Source organism: Cyprinus carpio, chromosome B3 (genome assembly GCF_018340385.1).
Source record: "Cyprinus carpio isolate SPL01 chromosome B3, ASM1834038v1, whole genome shotgun sequence".
NCBI classification, from domain to species: Eukaryota; Metazoa; Chordata; class Actinopteri; order Cypriniformes; family Cyprinidae; genus Cyprinus; species Cyprinus carpio.
This window is the reverse complement of record NC_056599.1, coordinates 3,644,428-3,666,235: the sequence shown is the minus strand read 5'-3', so window position 1 is coordinate 3,666,235 and position 21,808 is coordinate 3,644,428. Positions and strand designations below refer to the sequence as shown.

Below are 21,808 nucleotides of genomic sequence, written 5' to 3'. Positions count from 1 at the left end.
AAAAACATCTAAAGACTCATCTTTTTCGCCAGCACTTAACCAACTAATACTAGCACTTACCTTTTCTTTCATATTCTTTAAAAAAAAAAAAAAATAAAAAAAAACTAGACTAACTGAGACTAACTAACTGAGACTTGTCATGGCACTTGTATACCGTTGTTGTTCTCTTGTTGATCTGATTGCTTCTATTGTTCTCATTCTCGCTTTGGATAAAAGCATCTGCTAAATGATTAAATGATTAAATGTGAAGTGTAGAGTTTGTACAGCGGGACATTCTTTGATCCATAAACAAAAACCTCTCTCTTAACATCATGTTCTCTTCAGTTTTACATGGTTAGAAAAATAACCTAAAACTAACCATTAAAGGGGCCGTATGATGCGATTTCAAGCTTTCCTTTCTCTTTGGAGTGTTTCAAGCTCTTGGTGCATAAAAAAGATCTGTACATTTGCAAAGACTAAAGTCTCAAATCTAAAGAGATATTTTTTATAAAAGTTAAGACTGGTCCACGCCCTCCTAAAGTGTAGATATTTTATTATTTTAATTGAATTTATTATATTAGACTTTCAACTGGTGAAAGCTTTTTTAAACATGTTTTAGCCTTAGCCTTAGTTTTTGTTGCATTTACACACTTGTGACCAGCAGACGTCACCAGCGTGTGCTGATTCGACCGTTTCGAAACACTGAATCATTTTGATTCGAAGCTTCGAAATGATTCGTTTCTCCCATCACTGTCAGAAACAGAGTCAAGAAAGAGAAATGAGATCGCAATTCGCAACATTCATATTAGATGAGAACATTTAATAATAATAGCACATTGTTCATTTGTCTGATCAGCTGAGCGACACGTTTTCTCTACATATCGTTCTTGTAACTGCGCGCTGCTGTTGATTTAAATAATAAAAGTCCGGAAGCGGAAGTGAGTGTGTTCAGGAGCAGTGGCGTGTTTCCGCTCATTGCAGGAGAGATGGCTGGTGTTTTTGGACGCGTTTGTTGATGATAAACGTGAATATTAAATATCTGTTTAAGCGACTGAGGTGAGTTTGACTCTGAACCGATTCTTCTCCCGCTGTTTTCATATTTATGTCATATCTGCGCATGTGTTCATAACGCGATCATCATCAGTCTTCACACAAACCTCATACTGAAGAAATGACTGCTCTCAGATGTAAAAAAGAGAGAGAGAGAGAGAGAGAGAGAGAGAGAGAGAAAAAGAGTGTGTGTGTGTGTGTGTGTGTGTGTGTGTGTGTGTGTGTGTGTGTGTGTGTGTGTGTGTGTGTGAGAGAGAGAGAGAAGGAGAATGTGTGTGTGTGTGTTGTTCATTGTGTGTGTGTGTGTGTTGTTCATTGTGTGTGTGTGTGTGTGTTTCTCTGTGTTGTTCATTGTGTGTGTGTGTGTGTTGTTCATTGTGTGTGTGTGTGTGTGTTTGTGTGTGTGTGTGTGTTTTCTCTGTGTTGTTCATTGTGTGTGTGTGTTGTTCAGGTGAAGCTGACCGTCTGCAGTCATGGGCCGGCGCTCCACCTCCTCCACCAAGAGTGGGAAGTTCATGAATCCCACCGATCAGGCCAGTGAGTACACACACCTCAGATCACCAATAAACCTGTCTGACCGCTGCGCTGTAAACCAGCCTGACCCGTGTGTGTGTGTGTGTGTGCAGGGAAGGAGGCGCGCAAGAGAGAGCTGAAGAAGGTACGTACTTGACCTCTGACCTCTAGAAAGAGACTTACTGACATACAGTATGAAGGTCCAGGTGACTTCTTCCTGAGCTCTGGACTGGTTAGTTCACACTTCTCAGTGTGTGTGCTGCGTGATTAGCAGACCTTTAGTGAACACGAGTGTCACAGTTACAGATGTATATGTGTGTTTAATTTCAGTGTTGTGCAGTGTTTGGAGAATAACTGTAGTTTTCTGTAGTAATGAATGTTTGTCAGCAGAGACGAGTGTAATATTAGCACAGCGCGCTCGGATTGACACCTGTGTGTGTGAGGGCTGCACGATTAATCGCATGCATTTGTCATGCGTGTCTCATCAGTAAAGCCGGTTCCGTGATTAGCGGTAAATATCCGTCACCTGTTTTCAAACGGGAGCGGCAGTTAATACACAGAGCCGTAGTTCACGGACAAGCTACGCAATAATCGCATTCGATTATGAACACGATATTGCGTAGCTTGTCAGGGAACTATGGCTCTGTGTATGAACTCCCGGTGCATTTGAAAACAGGTGACGGATATTTACCGCTAATCACGGAACCGGCTTTACTGATGAGACACGCATGACAGATATAAACCACCCACTTCATATCATCAACTGATCCTGTGCTCGGATTGACACCTGTGTGTGTGTGTGTGTGTTTATTGTAGAACAAGAAGCAGAGGATGATGGTCCGAGCAGCAGTGTTGAAGATGAAGGACCCACGTCAGATCATCAAAGATATGGAGAAACTCGACGAGATGGGTGTGTGTGTGTTATAGTGTAAGTGAGTGTGTGTGTGTGTGTGTGTGTGTGTCCTGATCATGTTTGTGTGCTGGTTTCAGAATTCAATCCAGTGCAGCAGCCGCTGCTGAATGAGAAAGTTCTGCGTGACAAACGGAAGAAGCTGCGGGAGACATTCGAGCGAATCGTCCGTCTGTACGAGCGAGAGAATCCAGAGATGTACAAAGAGCTGCGCAAGCTGGACGTGGAGTACGAGACCAAGAGAGGACAGCTGTCGCTCTACTTCGACTCCGTCAAGGTGTGTGTGACACTGCTGCTCACTTACACTGCATTACATGATCAGCAAATCTAAACAATACTGACGATTGAGAGATGAACAAATGCTCCTCAAAAGATCCTGATGATCAGATTTGAGACTCTAAAACATGATTGATGGAGAATCAAGTAAAGCTGAGCTGCTTCAGTGCAGTAAGAGTTCATCTGGAGATATTACTGCAGTTATTCTGACCTTTACTTGATCAGAATCACTCAAGATCTGACAGCAGAAGCTCCAGCTACAGTTACAACAAAATACACTGGATAAAAAAAAACTCTAAACTGTTGATCATTCAGAGAACTTAGAAACATATCTAATATGATACAGTAGCAGAGGGATAATCGCTGGCACGCGAGCGATAGGAAAAACTGTATACTGACTGACGTTTAGAGGTAATAACTTCTTAGTCACACAGCCTGTTAGGAGCTGTAAATACTATTAAAGTGTGAGAATTAACTTGCGCTAGTCTGCGGATGCGCGCTCACCCGATGCACATACTAGGCACTTCAGATCAAAGCCTCAGCGGTCTAACAGCACTCGTCAATGTCAAAATGCAGGGCTCGACATTAACGCTTGTCTGGGACAAGAGGATTTTGTGAAGGGGCAAGTGAAAGAGAATTTTCCTTGCCTGACCAGACAAGTAACCTGATTAAAATTTTAATAACTAGGGCAGCACGGAAATTTTTGGCGAGAATGATTCAGATTTTATTACTTTGAGTGTAAACAGTGACTAATAACAGATAATGTATTGACAGTATCACAGTCTCGTCAGCTGAGGCTCGTGCAGCCGGTCTGACTCGCGGAGAAATCAGAACTATAAGCACAACAGCACACACAAAGAAACAAACATGAACGCACATACTGCGGTAGAAAAAAGATCAATATTCTATATAAGAGTGATGTTTTCCCGACATTCAGCTCGATTGCAAATGTGATATTGACTTTATACTACTTTAGTTAAATAAACAAGTTATAATTATTATTTGACTTGCATTTTAGATGCATTATTGATCGTTTTTACTCCATTTCGCTAACGAAAATAGTTCTAAGCAAAGCCACAGCAGAACAGTCGCGCATCTCCGAGCAACACACTACAGTCTTTCGTTACTGAACGATTCAGTTAATGATTCAGTGAGTCATTCATAGAGAGTCGCTTGCTTCATTTATTGAATGAATCATCTGTTTGAACGAATCGGTTGCATCAATGATTCACTCATTATCACCTACTAGTGGTTTAATTTCATATTTAAAAGTATCATTGCATTTTCCCCAACATTTCATATTTGTATGTCAAAAAAGTCAAACATTAATCTAATAACATTATTTATGCATTTGCAGTTTTGAGTAAATTAGTTTATGGAAGCTCTTATCTTCATTAATCAGTCTGAGTAAACACATCTAAATGGCACTTCTGATGCAGCGTCTGTGTTTCCTCTGCAGTGGAAAGATGAAGTTTGTTGATACTGATGTCATTTGAATAGTAACAACCATATACTGTCTTATTATTCTAATTTAATGTATTGATCAAAGTTAAGAATTTGATGTAAATGGTGACATGTACATTTAATCAGTTTAGGAAAATATTGTCATTCATAAAGTTAAAAAGTGTAACAGCAATCAATTTAAGGCAAATATCACAAATATGCCGATTAAAGTAATACCAGATAGAGCACTGATGAGACTATTGCTTCAGAATAAATTACATTTGCGCCAAAAAGAACGCAAAAAAACCCACGTTTTTTCCCCCGGACAAATAACTGTTTTACTCGGACAAGTGAATGACTGATTTACTTGTCTGAAGGACAAGCACATGTCAAAGCTTAATGTCGAGCCCTGAAATGACTGAGATGGCCAATCAAATCAAAGTAGGCGGAGTTTACTGTTCACAGAAGCAGAGCGCAAAGCGTCAGTTTAACATTAAAAAGAGCGAGGTGAGATGAAGCTGCAATTCATTTAATATTAGTCAACTTTAAATGATACTTTTATAAAGATAGAAATTATAAATAACTTACATCTGTAAACAACCATCAAAACCACACTATCTTTCTACAAACAATGAAGCTGAATTTTAAATAAATAGAGAGAGAGAGAGAGAGAGAGAGGTGTAAGTTGACTGCGTCTGTCTCTCTCTACAAACAATGAAGCCGAGTTTATTTACTTAAAAACAGTGATTTTACCTCCCTCGTTGCTGAGAAATATAATGTAGTGATTCAGTATCGATTAATAAAAGTTGCGTGGCAGTGGTGACAAAAGATTTATGAGCTTCTGAATGTTACTTTTTCCACAGTGTGATCTTAGATCTATGTATGCCAGTGTTGGGTGTGTGTGCGTTAATATTGTCACTTATGTTCTGTGTTTCTGTTCTCCCTGCCTTGACCTAGTTTTCCTGTGTTGCTTGATTAGTTCATTAGTTTCCACCTGTGTTCATTAATCATCTTATTAGTCCATCGTTTGGTTAAGTATTTATAGCCCTGCCTTTCCTCAGTTTCTATGGCTGTGTTTACACTTGGCATTGACATGAGATCACCGTGATCTGATCAAGCAGATCGGATCATCAGTCAATCAGAACACGACGTGTTTACACTTACAGCTGACTTTTCTCTCTGGATACCCGATCGAATCTGTCTTTCCCACAAAATATTTAACTAAGTCTGCAGAGAATGGCCCAGTGCAAAGTCAACCTGAAGTGGTGGGTTTTCTTTTGAAAAGCATTTTCAGTCACGGGACATTTAACTAATCAAAGATAAGTGTAGGAGTCTCACTAGTCTCCACACGGGTGTTCTCCGTCTTTCTTTTGAAAGTTCGCGAGAGAGGGGGCTGCGTTTTGCATGATGTCGACCTGCGAATGCAGACACGATGACTGGATTGTGTTTACATTACACTGAGATCCGATCACAACGCGTCCTCGACTACCTCTGGATCAGGACACGCTGATTGGATAACATTCCCATCAGAAGTGCGTTTACGCTTGTCTTTTCAATGTGTATGTGGACAATATCCGGATACAGGTCGCATGTTAATGGCAAGTGTAAACGCAGCCTTTGTCTCCGTCGTCTAAAGAGGTTGTTTTCTCCTACTTTCCCATGTGGATTTATTAAATACTCCGTTTGACTGTCTGCCTCCTTTGTACTCCTTCAAGGTCCTTTTCCCCTGCAATCCGTGACAAATATAGAATGGTGATTAAACTAAATGGTTTTCATGCATTGGCCTTGTCTCACAAACACACACACACACACACATGCAGTGGTGTTCAGTACGGTCACACTGTATATCAGTTATTCTAGAAACTTAAAATTCCTCAAACTATTTGCATGAAAATCAAATAGGCATATTTTTTTTTAATCGTATCATTTAAAAATGTGTATGTACTGTATAAATACAGAATGCAGGAGAGGAGGGGGTGGGGTAGAGTGGAGGGGCTGGCACAGTGGTTTACCAGAAAAATTTAAAATGGCACGTCATGCCGAGAAGGTTGCAGACCCCTGCTTTATAGGGTCAACATGCATCAGAGATTGTGATGTTGTATAGATACACAGGGCTTAAAATTCTCTGGCGTGCAGCGTTTGACTGCCGCGCATAATAGTATCCAACTGCAGAGTCGCAGCTGATGAATGGAGAAGCAAGAAAAAAGCTGCGAGGCGCAATGGTCAAAGATGTCCATCTAGCTCCTTATAAAGCAGTGGAGCTTTGTAAACAGCTCAGAGTAATCACGTCATCTCCATAAGAATGATATGATTGCCAGAACAAATTTACCTGTAGTTTTGAAAAGTTCCTGTTCACATATGATCTATTAATGGTAACTTACCGGTAATTTACCAGTGAAGACTGTTTTTGTGAAAGGTTAAACTCTTCCTCTGTATGCTGTAAATTTGAATTGATGTTCATCTGGGAAAACAGTGTCCATTGTCACTAGATTTGTAACGTAAATCATTTATAAACCTTTGCCAACACAGGAGAATACATCAACCTGTTTCTAAATATGGCATTTATCGTACATTGCGATTTCAAAATAAGTTTCTGAGTTTGCATGTGGCCAAATATTAAAATTAAATAAACATTGTTTAATCACGCTGTAAAGTGAAATGTCACCAGGCCGTAGTGCCCTCTGCAGGTATTTATTTTAATACATACTGGACATAAGTTAGGTATGTTTATATTATGTATAGGCATATTGCATTATGCATTTTAACAGTGTTGTTCAATAAAACCATGTAATTACTTGGTTTTGGTATTTTATTTGAGCCAATTATTATTGCCTCATCGTTAGTTTATATATAAATAGTTTCACTTAGGTCTGTTTGTGTTACTAAAAAATATCAGATTGTCAAAATAACCAGTAGATTACTTGATTACCAAAATAATCAAGTCAAGTCACCTTTGTTTATATAGTGCTTTTAACAATACAGATTGTATCTAAGCACTTTACAGTATTAAAGTCTTGGTGAACCGAAAATTGCTGCCGAGTTTATTTCAGTGTAGTGACGTATTTCCAGCTGAAATAGAATATTGAATAGAGGGCATGGTTTTATGTTTGCGCTGCTCCTCTCTGTCTCTCGCTCCCAGCAATCTAATGATTGGAGGGTTGTGTTTAAGGATATTCTCCCCAAGCCGTCAAACTGACGTCAGTAAGTAAATGTTCAGATTTTGATTAAAGATTACCAAAACCAAATATTTTTTTCAGCAGATTAACTTGCCAGATTAATTGTTTTCATCAAGACTAGCAATGTGCGCTAGTAAAGTAAATAAAGTCTATTTTGATTTCATGTGGACTTTAAATAGGAAAATAGTGTGTCAGTAATGCAAAATGGCAATAGTAAACACTCAATTTTCAATTAAAGGCAGTTCATCATTGAATTCAGTGATGTCATCATGCAGCTCAGTTCAGTTTAAATAGTATCTGTGCAATCATTTGCAATCAAGTCAACGATATCGCTGTAAATGAAGTGTCCCCAACTAAGCAAGCCAGAGGTGACAGCGGCAAGGAACCAAAACTCCATCGGTGACAGAATGGAGAAAAAACCTTGAGAGAAACCAGGCTCAGTCGGGGAGCAGTTCTCCTCAGACCAGACGAAACCAGCAGTTCAATTCCAGGCTGCAGCAAAGTCAGATTGTGCAGAAGAATCATCTGTTTCCTGTGGTCTTGTCCCGGTGGTCGCCTGAGACAAGGTCTTTACAGGGGATCTGTCTCTGGGGCTCTAGTTGTCCTGGTCTCCGCTGTCTTTCAGGGCTGTAGAGGTCCTTTCTAGAAAATGTATTAGTGTGTTATGTGTAAGCCAGGTTAAAGAGATGGGTCTTTAATCTAGATTTAAACTCAACGATTGTCTGCCTCCCGAACAATGTTAGGTAGACAATTCGAGCGACAGATAAGGACAGCACATTACAATAATCTAACCTTGAGGTCATAAACGCATGGATTAACATTTCTGCATTTGACATTGAGAGCATAGGCCGTAATTTAGATATATTTTTGAGATGGAAAAATACAGTTTTACAAAATGCTAGAAACGTGGCTTTCTAAGGAAAGGTTGCTATCAAATAGCACACCTAGGTTCCTAAGAAACAGTCGAGCGACAGAGAAGGACAGCAGTTTGTAAGTGTTTTGGCTCATTTTCTCATTAGACTACTGCGTGATCGTCGTTGCTAGGAAAACTTTGCTTTAATTACTGTGTGTCTTAGCCTGGTAAATACGTGTGAATTGTGGCGTTTGGTTTTGCGTTTGCCTATCGCAGGACTGGACAGCTTCGGTCTGCTAAATAGAAAGGCGTGACCAGCTGACTTCAATCACAGGTAATCAGGCAAATATATAAGTGGTAAGTGTCACCGTGGCAGCGGTCGCGGCAGCACTCATGTGAAGCCTCCTCGTGTGAAGACCGACGACTGTAAAGACCATCGACTCTACCTGCGGGACTCCACCGAGCAAGGACACCGACAGGGCACTTGAGTATTGCTTTTCCCCTTCAATTTTTGTACAGCTTGTCCTCAAATACTTATTTTGGTCACTTGTCACTGTGCTTTCAGATCTCTACTATCACTACTAACTTTCGACGGAACCTACGCTCACTCTCTCCATCTCGCCTATCCTCTGCGGTTTCATCCTCACTTCCTTCACTCTCGCAGTTTTCAGCTCTGGACACGAACAGCGCTACGGACACTTTTTGCTCCACTCTGACCTCTTGCTTGGACAACTTTTGCCCACTATCGTCTAGACCAGCACGCACCACCCCATCTGCCCCCTGGGCTGTCCGATGTACTCCGTGAACATCGCTCTAAACTCAGGGCTGCAGAGAGGAAATGGCATAAATCAAGAAACTCTAACCGACCTCAGTGTGTATCAGTCTCTCCTCTCTTCCTTCTCTGCAAACGTCTTCACTGCTAAAACATCATACTACCACAACAAAATTAACAACTGTTGTGACGCTCGGACACTCTTCAAAACCTTCTCTTCTCTTCTTAATCCGCCTCCACCTCCTCCTCCATCGACTCTTACAGCTGACGACTTTGCAGTTTTCTTCACAAATAAGACAAGAACCATCAGTGACCAATCCGCCACACAGCAGACTGAGGATAACTTCACAATGACTAATGCTCACTCTTTCTTCTCCTTCTCTCCACTTTTAGAGACGGACGTTTCCAAACTTATCCTGTCCAGTCATCCTACTACTTGCCCACTGGATCCGATCCCCACTCACCTCCTTCAAGCGATTTCTTCTTCAGTCATACCTTCACTTACTCACATTATCAACTCCTCTCTTCACTCTGGAACATTTCCCTCAGCATTTAAGCAGGCTCGGGTAAGCCCACTGCTGAAGAAACCATCTCTAAATCCAGCACTTCTAGAAAACTACAGACCGGTATCCCTTCTTCCATTCATTGCAAAGACACTTGAACGAGCTGTGTTCAACCAGCTCTCTATGTTTCTTGTACAGAACAACCTCCTGGACAGCAACCAATCTGGCTTCAAAAGCGGCCACTCAACTGAGACTGCCCTGCTCTCGGTTACTGAAGCCCTGCGACTGGCAAGAGCAGCTTCAAAATCCTCAGTACTCATTTTGCTGGACCTGTCTGCTGCTTTTGACACCGTTAATCACCAGATTCTCCAGTCCACCCTCAGAAAGATGGGCATCTCTGGAACCTCTCTCCAGTGGCTTAACTTCTACCTGTCTGATAGATCCTTCAGGGTGTCTTGGAGGGGTGAAGTCTCTAAGTCAGAACAAACTTGCTACTGGGGTTCCTCAAGGCTCATTACTTGGACCGCTTCTCTTCTCCATCTACATGACGTCATTAGGATCTGTCATTCAGAAGCATGGCTTTTCCTATCACTGCTACGCTGATGACACTCAACTCTACTTCTCATTCCAACCAGATGATCTGACGGTAGTTGCTCGCATTTCAGCCTGTCTGAGTGACATTTCTAGCTGGATGAATGACCATCACCTTCAGCTCAACCTTACTAAGACAGAACTGCTGGTGGTTCCAGCTAACCCATAGTTTCATCACAACTTCTCTATACAGCTGGGTTCATCAACCATAACTCCTTCCAGGACAGCCAGAAACCTAGGAGTTGTGATGGATCATCAGTTAAGCTTCACAGACCATATTGCTACAACGACCCGGTCCTGCAGATTTGCCTTATACAACATTAGGAAGATTAGACCCTTCCTGTCAGAGCAAGCCACCCAACTTCTTGTCCAAGCTCTTGTTCACTCCAGACTGGACTATTGTAATGCTCTCCTGGCGGGCCTTCCTGCATGTACTATCAAGCCTCTACAACTGATCCAGAATGCAGCAGCGAGGGTTGTCTTCAATGAGCCAAAAACAGCTCACGTTACTCCTCTACTCATCAGGTTACACTGGCTACCAGTAGCCGCTCGCATCAAATTCAAGGTACTGATGCTTGCCTACAAGACGACCACTGGCACGGCGCCAACATACCTAAGCTCATTAGTTCAAACTTATGCACCCTCCAGAAGTTTGCGCTCTGCGAGTGAACGACGTCTTGTGGTGCCATCCCAAAGAGGTTCAAAATCACTCTCACGGACTTTTTCCTGGACTGCGCCCAGCTGTTGGAATGACCTCCCGATCTCAATTCAAACAGCTGAGTCTTTACTCATTTTCAAAAAACATCTAAAGACTCTCCTGCACTCTCCTGTTTCGCCTGCACATAACCAACTAATACTAGTACTTACCTTTTCTTTTTCTTGTCTATCATATTCATAAAAAAACCTGGACAAACTTACACTACTAAAATAACTTATACACCTCATACCACTGTTGTTCTCTTGTTGATCTTATCTTTTTAAAATGATTGATACAACTAATCACATATGAAAATCCCTTCGGATAAAAGCGTCTGCTAAATGATTAAATGTAAATGTAACTGATGACGAAGAATTGACAGAGCAGCCATCAAGTCTTAGACAGTGTTCTAGGTTATTACATGCAGAGTTTTTAAGTCCTATAATTAACACCTCTGTTTTTTTCAGAATTTAGCAGTAAGAAATTACTCGTCATCCAGTTTTTTATATCGGCAGTCATATAATAATAATAATAATAATGGTATGTTTCGCCGGGCCACGAAGATTATCAGCATAACAGTGAAAGCTAACACCGTGTTTCCTGATGATATCTCCCAAGGGTAATGGCAGTCATATAATAATTACAATAATAATAATAATAATAATAATAATAATAATAACAATAACAATAATGCATTTTATTTAATGGCACCTTTCAAAACACCCAAGGTCACCTCACAAGCAAGCAAAGATAAAAAATAAAATACAAATCACTTCACAAGACAAAAACACACAACAAACACTCAGCATATACAGATAAAGTGCAGTAAAGCCTGTATAAAAAGATATGTCTTAAGACGTGTTTTAAAAGTCAGCAGGCAGTCACGGTTACGAATATCAGGGGGAAGGGGGTTCCATAGGTGGGGGGCAGCATGGCTAAAAGATCTGGCACCCATGGTAGTTAGTCGAATCCGTGGTACCACAAGAAAAATTAAAGATGAGGATCTGAGAGCACCTGAAGGGGTGTAAACATGAAGAAGTTGAGTAAGGTAGATAATAATAATAATAACCGGAGACGGTTATTATTATGCAAGTGAAAATATGCAGTCCGCATGATATTAATTTGAGTTTCAAAATATAAGTACGATTACACAGGGGAAGCCATGGTTAGAGAGTCGGGCTCGTAATCCAAAGGTTGTGAGTTCGAGTCTCGGGCCGACAGGAATTGTAGGTGGGGGGAGTGAATGTACAGCGCTCTCTCCACCTTCAGTACCACGACTGAGGAGCCCTTGAGCAAGGCACCGAACCCCCAACTGCTCCCCGGGCGCCACAGCATAAATGATACCCACTGCTCCGGGTGTGTGTTCACGGTGTGTGTGTGTTCACTGCTGTGTGTGTGCGCACCTTTGGATGGGTTAAATGCAGAGCACGAATTCTGATGGCTGTATGTCACGTCACTGTCATTTGAACCATGCTATTGCACTTCCATTAATGCCAACAAAGTTTTCTAGTCTATGCAAAAGAATAGTGTGGTCAATAGTGTCGAACGCAGCACTAAGATCCAATAGCACTAATAGAGAGATACAACCACGATCAGATGATAAGAGCAGGTCATTTGTAACTCTAAGGAGAGCAGTCTCAGTACTATGATACGGTCTAAATCCTGACCGGAAACCCTCACAGATGCTATTTTTATCCAAGAAGGAATATAATTGTGAGGATACTACCATTAGTTAATACCTAACTAATCATAAGTTACAGCCCTAGATTAGTTAAAATATTTGAAAATACAACAGCATAGTTTTTACTTTTTGTAATTAAATGGCAAATATTTTGTCATTGAAAATTTTCAATCCCCTGCCCCGGAAAAAAGTTCAGGCTCAGGATTTATTTTTTTGCTTTAACCCCTTGATACAGAGTTTGTGATGTTAGTGACATCAGTAGAAATGACTTCAGCTCTAATGAGATTTGGTGTGTGTGTCCATCAGAACGCTGAGTCTGTGGAGGTGGACAGTATTCCTCTTCCAGACATGCCTCACGCTCCATCCAGCATCCTCATCCAGGACATTCCCCTTCCTGGAGCTCAGCCGCCCTCCATCCTGAAGAAGAGCTCTGCACTCGGGTCAGAACACACACACACACTCTCTACACACACACTCACACAGAAACACACTCACTACTAGGGTTGGGAATCGTTAGAAATTTTCTGGTTCCAGTTATGCCTAACAGATCCAGTTCCAGTTCCATTAAAATCATTAAACAACTATTAAAAAATATTTGTAAGAAAAAATGCATAATACTCAACTAATTAATGCTCAGTACTGTTTATTACTTACTGTCAACTTAATTAGGTTGGCAATGTCAGAATTCAACATGTATTACAGTATACAGATCTTCATAAGTAGGGTTCTTCAAAATTAGAAATTTTCCAGTTCCACTTAAATGAACCATTATGTTTTTTACTGTTCTACCTTCAATAAATGTGGTGTTGCTGGGAGGTAGTAAGTAATGTTGAGTAATGCTAGTCCATCTATTAGCATGTGCTTCAAAGTTGTTTTTTTACACTATCAATAACATTTTGCTTTTTAAGCAGGAATAAACCGGTTGGCCAAATAGGGCAAATAATAACCATATAGTCTGGGGGGGGGGGGGGTCTTTTCACTTTTTGAACTGTAGTCAGTGGGGGGGGGGTGTTGTGTTAAGGGGTGTGCCCGAAGCATGAATCCCTATTCAGAAAGGCAAGAAAAAAAATAACGATTGCTAACGGTTGCCTGTTACATTACAGTACAAAATTTCACTTACCACATAAACCGCGTTAGGAGAGATGACTGTGAATATGTTCACTCGTGTGTTTCAGGAAGGGCTCAGCGCTGTCAGCGGCCGCTCTAGCTGGAGTTCCTCGCCTGCCGCCGGGACGCAAACCCCCGGGACCCCCGCCAGGCCCACCTCCACCGCAGGTCCTGCAGCTCTACGCTAACACCCGCCGCACAGGTACACTTACACTGCAGCTGTACGCTAACAAAAACACTGTTCCAGTACTCCATCTGGTTCTTTGAACGTTATATGTTCCGGCCGTGTGTTTCCTGTCAGAGGGCGGTGGTTCAGACTCTGAGATGATGGACGCTGGAGGGAGCGACAGTGACGCAGACGATGACAGCGACTCACAGGACGACAGCGGCGCAGAGAGAGACGACGCAGATGCTGACGCCAGAATGACATCAGATCACCATGACGACAGAGACGAGGACAAACACACAGGTGCGTTGTCAGAGTAACATTGAGCAGAAGTATGAGTACTTTCACTACGATGACTTTCCACGCTCTTATGTTACGTTTGCACACCATGTGAGCTGAATAATGATACTGCAGGATTCCATTCGCAAACAAATATAATTTGAAAAGCGCACGAACGGTTGACGATGAGACAGTTTTTTTCACGTTTTCTGAAGCAAATGCTTCAGCAGATTGGAGGTCAGGTAACGCAGCTGTAGGAATGACGGTTTGACGTGTTTGTTTTCTTTGCTCAGGTCGCAGCGTGCGATTCGCTGACATGCCACCGCCCAAAGAGAAGAGGAAGAGGAGGGTGATGAAGACGAAGAGCATCACACCACTGCAGGCCATGATGCTCCGGATGGCAGGTGTGTGATCTCATCATCACGATACCACACCAAATCAAGTCACCTTTAGCACTTTATACAATACAGATTGTCAAAGCAGCGTTAGATGTTGACGTGTGTGTGTGTGTGTGTGTGTGTGTGTGTGTGCAGGTCAGTCTATCCCGGAGGATGAGGAGGAGGATGAGGATGAAGAGGAGTACACAGACTCTGAGGAGTCAGATGCTGAGGATCAGGTCTCCACTGAAGCCACTCAGTCATTGGTCAATCCCAGACTTCCTGTTCCGTCTGCACCAATGGCAGCGCAGCAGCAGCCTCCTCCACACATGCAGGCTCCACCAATCACAGGGCCTCCTCCTTTAGGGCCGCCTCCTGCTCCTCCAATGAGGCCGCCGGGACCGCCGTCAGGCCCGCCCCCAGGACCGCCTCCCGGTGCGTTATCATACAGATGATACTGAAGAGCAGCAATCATACCGGAGTCGTTAAGCACAATATATTTCACTGAAAGTGATTCTGTGCTGAAATACTGTGGTGTTGATTGATCGTCTGAAGAGTCATGTGACGTGTTTGGCGGTTGTTTTGGTTCAGAAGTTGAGTAGATTGTGAGTAGAGATGTTTGCTGATGCTGGTTTTTGTCACACACAGGCGCTCCTCCGTTCCTGAGGCCCCCTGGACTCCCCGCAGCCCTCAGGGGCCCCATACCACGCATGCTGCCTCCGGGGCCCCCACCGGGACGCCCGCCTGGACCTCCACCCGGACCCCCACCGGGTCTGCCCCCTGGACCCCCTCCCAGAGGACCCCCACCACGCCTGCCACCTCCGGCCCCTCCAGGTGAATGTGTGTGTGTGTGTGTGTGTGTGTGAGAGCGTGTGTGTCTGTTAGGGCTGGGCGATATATAAAAAAATATATAAACCTCAATATTGTCAAAATTTTTACGATATTCGATAGGTCTCAATATGTTTGTGTTTGCATTTAAATAATGTATAAAAAAAAACAAAAAAACATTAATTTTCTTTTGCCCATTAAAAAAAAACAAAAAACAATTTAGATTAAACTAGGGCTGCACGATTAATCGCATGCATTTGTCATGCGTGTCTCATCAGTAAAGCCGGTTCCGTGATTAGCGGTAAATGTCTGTCACCTGTTTTCAAACGGGAGCGGCAGTTAATACACAGAGCCGTACTTCACTGACAAGCTACGCAATATTCTGTTCATAATTGAGATTAATCGCATTTGATTATGAACACGATATTGCGTAGCTTGTCAGTGAACTACGGCTCTGTGTATGAACTCCCGGTGCATTTGAAAACAGGTGACGGATATTTACCGCTAATCACGGCCTTAAGCAGTTAAAAAAAATCTAGACCAAGTGATCACTTACTGATTTTTATTAAACAAACACGTGGGCATATATGTAACTGAAGTAGTGCTAAACAAGTACAGAAAGTGCATTCTGTCAACTTTTTAGTGCTTGCATTTCACAATTTACACTGTGCAACTGGGATAAGAATTTTATTTTAATTTGTTTTTTTTACAAGTTTTTTTAGCTAAGAACACAAGTCTGTCAACTGTCTCTGGTTTAAGAGAAGCTCTGTGGCATGAAACTATGTTCCCACTGACACTTAAAAACCCTCTCAGATGGGGAGCTATTTGCTGAAGCACATCTATTTCTTATATAAATATATATAAATGAATACCAAAGACTTTTGCACTCTCTGTGTCTGTATTATGAAAACTGGTAAATATAACAGTGAAATTCCCTAATAGTAATTCCAAATGGCCATAGCCTGTGTTTCTCGATTCAGACATCAGCGATCGAGTAAGTGCATTTATTCAGCGATCACAATCACAAACAACACAGTCGAGATCTCACGACAGAATACAGACCGGCTGAAGGACGCTTTCATTAGATCACTAAACTCCAGCTTGTTAGTGTTTTCAGATCATCGTCGGCAGAGCTTTCGCAATGAGGAGTGAGCACATGCGCATGGTTGCCAAATTGCTTAAAATAAGCAAACACCAGGCAGAAAATGCATTCTTGTAACAGCAAAGCTCTGATTTGGGGATTTAAACTCTTGTTTTCTGGCAGCCGTTCTCATGAAAGCTCTTGTAGTAGAGCAGTCCGCAGTTACATGTTCCTTTTTTGGACGTTCGGCGTGTTCTTTTGGGAAAGTATGCTTGAATTTGAAACATTCGATATTCCCGATATTTTCAAATTTTACATCGTCGTCAAAATTATTCCGATATTATCGCTAATATTCGATATATCGCCCAGCCCTAGTGTCTGTGTGTGTGTGAGAGAGAGAGTGTGTGATTGTGTGTGTGTGTGTGAGAGAGAGAGTGTGTGTGTGTGTGAGAGAGAGAGAGAGTGTGTGTGTGTGTGAGAGAGAGAGAGAGTGTGTGTGTTTTTGTGTGTGTGTGAGTGAGTGTGTGTGTGTGGGAGAGAGAGAGTGTGAGAGAGAGCCTATTGCATTATATGGCAGTGAAGTATAGGGTCCTCCCCTAAATCAGGAATTTGAAAAATGGGACAAAAATCTGATTGAAGCCCTGCATGCTGAGTTCTGTAAGAGTATCCTCAGAGTCCAGAGGAACACTACGAACAACGCATGCAGGGCAGAATCAGGCCAGTACCCTCTACTAATGCACAGTGAGAAACGAGCCATCACATTTTGGAAACACCTAAAAATGAGCGACCCCAACTCTTACCATTTTAAAGCCCTTAAAAACCATGAAGTGAACCCTGAAAAAAGTCCCCTGATTCAGATGATCCTGAAGCTGCAGAAACAAACTAACACGACTAACAACAGCCAGCATCAGGACTCTGAAATATCCATCCACACAATTCAGCCCAACCAAATAATAAAAGCACAAGAAGAAAATGATCTAACTTACTGGTCTGAAAAAAAAAAACAGAAAAATAAAATAAACTGAAAGTGTTATTTGGCCCTAACACAACTGCAGAATATCTGAGTACAGTAAAAGACGGATGAGGAGGTACAGACTGAGCAGTCATACTCTGACTATAGAGACGGGCAGATATCCACAGCACTGACCGCATCTGCCCTTACTGACCCACAGACACACTTCCTCACCAGCTGCTCTGACTATCAACACATTACAAAGACATTTCATCCCAGATTTGAAGAACTTTACTCTGACTTCAAAACGTTTAACAAGAAAACACAACTTCAATATTTATTAGGTGAAAAACAAGATTGTATCTTACTAGCAGCACGATACACTGATGCCTGTCACAAAAAGAGGGAGGAGTCAACAAATCAGTGACGTGCACACACATTTTCTGAAAAAAATGTCAAGCACCTTTTTGACAGCTGACCAATCACAAGCGATTAGTGGGTCGTTTCAACAAAAACAACAAAAACCGCAAGGAAAATGGAGAAGATAGCTGGGAGATAGATAGTTTCGGAGCACAAGGAGTTGTATATGAGTACAAAACTCCGTCTAGTCTAAAATCTGCCATAAACCGTGCATCATCCAACCGTAATTGTAACCAAAACACTGCCAGCTTTTTATTTTACTAAAAAAAGATGCCAAGTGTGAACACTCTAAATGTGCACTAGTCTAATGGACTAGACTTCATCACGTAAATGGTGCATGCATGGTTTTGTTTGGTTTTTGTGATACACACAATAATGTCAAATCACACATTGTTAAAACAATTACAATATTATCGCAGGCAATATATATCGCACATTTGAGTTCTCTGCACAATCCGACTCTTCTGCAGCCTAGAATGAATCTGCTGGTCTCGTCTCCCCAGAGGAGCAAGACACACTATTTCCCTGTTTAATACTGTAAAGCTGTTTTGACATAATCTGCATTGTAAAAAGCGCTATATAAATAACGGTGACTTGACCCCTAGTTTCAGTTAATGATTTTGTCCGTCCAAAACAGCAATTGTTGGTTATGGTGACAAATTGCTTAATGATGTTATTTTTTTGTTTGCTGAAATGTTGACTAGTTTTAACGATGGGTTTGTGTGTTTTGTGTTGATTTGCAGGAATGCCCCCGCCCCCTCCGCCCCGCATGGCTCCACCCCTCTCTCTGTTCCCACCTCCTCTCAATCCCAATGTGCTCAGCGCTCCGCCCAGCATCCGGCAGAAGTCACCCACGGCACCGGCCTCCTCCGGCGACTCCGCCCCCCCTGCCCGAGGCTCCGCCCACCAGATGCCACCGCCCCCCGGCACCACGGCCACCATCGAGAAGCGGGCCACGGTCTCCGGCCCTGGGGCGTCCTCGGCCCCGCCAGGCGGAGCCACCATCTCGGCCAAGCCGCAGATCATCAACCCCAAGACGGAGGTCACACGCTTCGTGCCCACGGCGCTCCGCGTTCGCAGGGACCGGGCCCCAGGCCGCAGAGACGAGGAGCCGCCCAAACCAGCAGCCGTGGCCAAACCCAGCCAGCCTCCCGGCGCCGCACCGTCCGGCATCAAGACCAAGGACCAGATGTACGAGGCCTTCATGCGCGAGATGCAGGGGTTGCTGTGAGCTTCTGCACATTCATTAGATTGTGTTTTATCTGCAAATGTGAATAAAGGCCAGATGTCAAACTCTGTCTGTCAGTTTGTCTTTACAGCCAATGCTTCACAGATAATTAGGAATAGTCCATTACACTGTGGTGGAATTATGCAATTGGGATACTTCAATTATATACAATCAAAATACATAATTTTGTAATCATCAAATCAGCTTTAAAGGGCTCATATGATGATGCTTAAAATGACATTATTTGTGACCCTGGACCACAAAACCAGTCATAAGGGGAAAATTTAGTTTTATCATACATTTGGCAATGTAATGCAATACACATTACTAATCAAAAATTAAGTTTTGATACATTTACTGAAGGAAATTTACAAAATATTTTTATGGAACATGATCTTTACTTAATATCCTAATGATTTTTGGCATAAAAGAAAAATTTGCTACACATATACCTGTGCTACTTATGACTGCATTTGTGCTCCAGGGTCACAAATTGTGTATTTGGTGTAATGCAATGTGTTCATGTGGTTTAAGATTAAAAACACATTATTTTCCACATACTGTACATTATTGTTTCTCCTCTATGCCCCACCCTTCTGAAACACACAGATTTTTACAAAGCTCATCGTTCTGAAAAGCGAAGTGTACTCTGATTGGCCAGCTATCCAGTATGTTGTGATTGGCTGAATGCCTCAAGCGTGTGACGGAAATGTTATGCCCCTTACTGTATTTGGAAACAAATAGTGTCTCCATGACAACATACTGCAGCAAGAATAAAAGTTATGCCTTCTTTCTTTGCATGAACTTTTGGGCGGCGATATGCAAATCTTCCCACATAGTTACGTAGAGATGTGGGGGCATGTTAGAACGAGCCGTTTTAGGGGGGCTTGGACAAGTCTTAACTTTTATAAAGAATATCTCTTTGGATTTGAGACTTTAGTCTTTGCAACTTTACAGATCTTCTTATGCACCAAGATTTACATTTAATCATTTAGCAGACTCTTTTATCCAACTAGAATTAGGGTTAGGGTTAGGGTTAGGAACGAATGAGATCCAGAAGCTGAAACATAGTTCAACATCGGTACATGCACTGTCCTTCTTATACTCCTAGAGTTAGGGGTTAGGGTTAGAGTTAGGATTAGAAAAAATCCAAGAGCTGAAGCACAGTCCAGCTCTGGTAATGCACAGTCCTTCAATACTCCTTCTGGCCGCTCTCCTGCCTCGGCCAAGGCCTGCCCCCACGGCCTAGGCCCACTACTTCACCACCAATATATTTGGTCTTTTTAACGTTGAACCACAGATAGTGAGATTTTTTAAAACGTATGGACGAGTATTGTTTTCAATAATAAATGTTGTTTTTATATTAAGGTTTTTATAGTATTTATTAATATTTATGGATAATACTTCTCCATATAAATTATTAGGGGTAGAATGGGTAGGATTAGGATGGGTGGGGCCACAATGATGTAATTTATTAGGGGTGGAATGGGTAGGATTAGGATGGGTGGGGCTACAATGATGTAATTTATTAGGGGTGGAATGGGTAGGATTAGGATGGGTGGGGCTATGCAAATTAAGGGGTTTCTTAGGGTTAGGGTTAGGTATATAGATAGGGTTAGGGTTAGGTTAGAGAGTTAGGGTTAGGGTTAGGGTTAGGATTAGAAAAAATCCAAGAGCTGAAGCACAGTCCAGCTCTGGTAATGCACAGTCCTTCAATACTCCTTCTGGCCGCTCTCCTGCCTCGGCCAAGGCCTGCCCCCACGGCCTAGACCCACTACTTCACCACCAATATATTTGGTCTTTTTAACGTTGAACCACAGATAGCGAGTTTTTAAACGTATAGACGAGTATTGTTTTCAATAATAAATGTTGTTTTTATGTTAAGGTTTTTATAGTATTTATTAATATTTATGGATAATACTTCTCCATATATATTATTAGGGGTAGAATAGGTAGGATTAGGATGGGTGGGGCTACAATGATGTAATTTATTAGGGGTAGAATGGGTAGGATTAGGATGGGTGGGGCTAAAATGATGTAATTTATTAGGGGTAGAATGGGTAGGATTAGGATGGGTGGGGCTAAAATGATGTGTCTGAGGGGTGGAAATGGTAGGATAGAGTTAGAGGTTAGGGTTAGAGTTAGGAATGAATGAAATCCAGAAGCTGAAACATGGTTCAACCTCGGTAAATGCACTGTCCTTCTTATACTCCTGATGGCCACCTGTTTACTGGACACCACTCTTCGACTTCCAGGGGCCCAAAAAAATTTTTCTGTTGATGCAAAAAATCCCAAAATGGGGCTAGAGAGCTTAGGGCTCTTTCTCCTAGGTTTGCACAGCAACAGTGGCTGGTAGGTTTAGTGTGTGTGGTGCAGTTCACGATTCCTCAAAGAAATAAAAACTGTGCATGTCACTTCATCGGTGTAGATGAAGGAAATAAATTTTATTTGACTCTCTTGTCTTACCTATAAAGCTAAAATAGGTTAGGTTAGAGGGTTAGGGTTAGGTATATAGGGTAAAATGCGAAATTGCACCCCCCTATATAAGGTGGTGCACTTCGTTTCTATAGGTCCTAGGAGGCTGAAATACGGTAAAAATACTATTTAGGGGGCGCCCGATCGTTTGCACTTGGTTTGGTAGCTCTAGCGCCACCAGGGGCCGAGTTACGGTATTGCACCCCCAGTTGTTTTGCACCTAGAGAGCTGAAATTTGCTGTGTATACTAATTGGAGGATGCCCAGTCGATTGCACTTGGTTTCGTCCCTCTAGCTCCATCCGGCGCCGAGTTATTGTACTGCACCCTTACTTGAGTTTTTCGCAGTTCTAGGGCCAGTGTTCAATTTCTATGTTCCAGCCCCACAGTTCCAGCCCTAGGGTTGAGTTTAGGGTTAGGGTTAGGTTAGAGTTAGGGTTAGAGTTAGGGTTA

At 42.2% G+C, this 21,808-nt stretch overlaps 1 protein-coding gene across 1 annotated transcript; it reads left to right on the top strand.

The window, feature by feature from the left end:
• The first annotated feature begins 885 nt into the window (after positions 1 to 885).
• On the top strand, positions 886 to 18,947 carry LOC109055640 (WW domain-binding protein 11-like). The gene is made up of 12 exons (XM_042721180.1): positions 886 to 1,035; positions 1,481 to 1,566; positions 1,656 to 1,687; positions 2,359 to 2,452; positions 2,533 to 2,729; positions 12,751 to 12,884; positions 13,620 to 13,753; positions 13,853 to 14,020; positions 14,290 to 14,400; positions 14,530 to 14,808; positions 15,022 to 15,207; positions 18,398 to 18,947. The coding sequence occupies exons 2-12, from the start codon at positions 1,503 to 1,505 to the stop codon at positions 18,883 to 18,885; spliced, it is 1,887 nt and encodes a 628-aa protein (XP_042577114.1). The 5' UTR covers positions 886 to 1,035; positions 1,481 to 1,502; the 3' UTR covers positions 18,886 to 18,947.
• The last annotated feature ends 2,861 nt before the right edge of the window (positions 18,948 to 21,808 follow it).

Coding starts and splice junctions, on each gene's coding strand:
- LOC109055640 (XM_042721180.1), top strand. CDS start 1,503: ATGGGCCGGCGCTCCACCTCCTCCACCAAGAGTGGGAAGTTCATGAAT. Junction 1,688..2,358: donor GCAAGAGAGAGCTGAAGAAG/GTACGTACTTGA, acceptor TGTTTATTGTAG/AACAAGAAGCAGAGGATGAT. Junction 14,401..14,529: donor CATGATGCTCCGGATGGCAG/GTGTGTGATCTC, acceptor GTGTGTGTGCAG/GTCAGTCTATCCCGGAGGAT.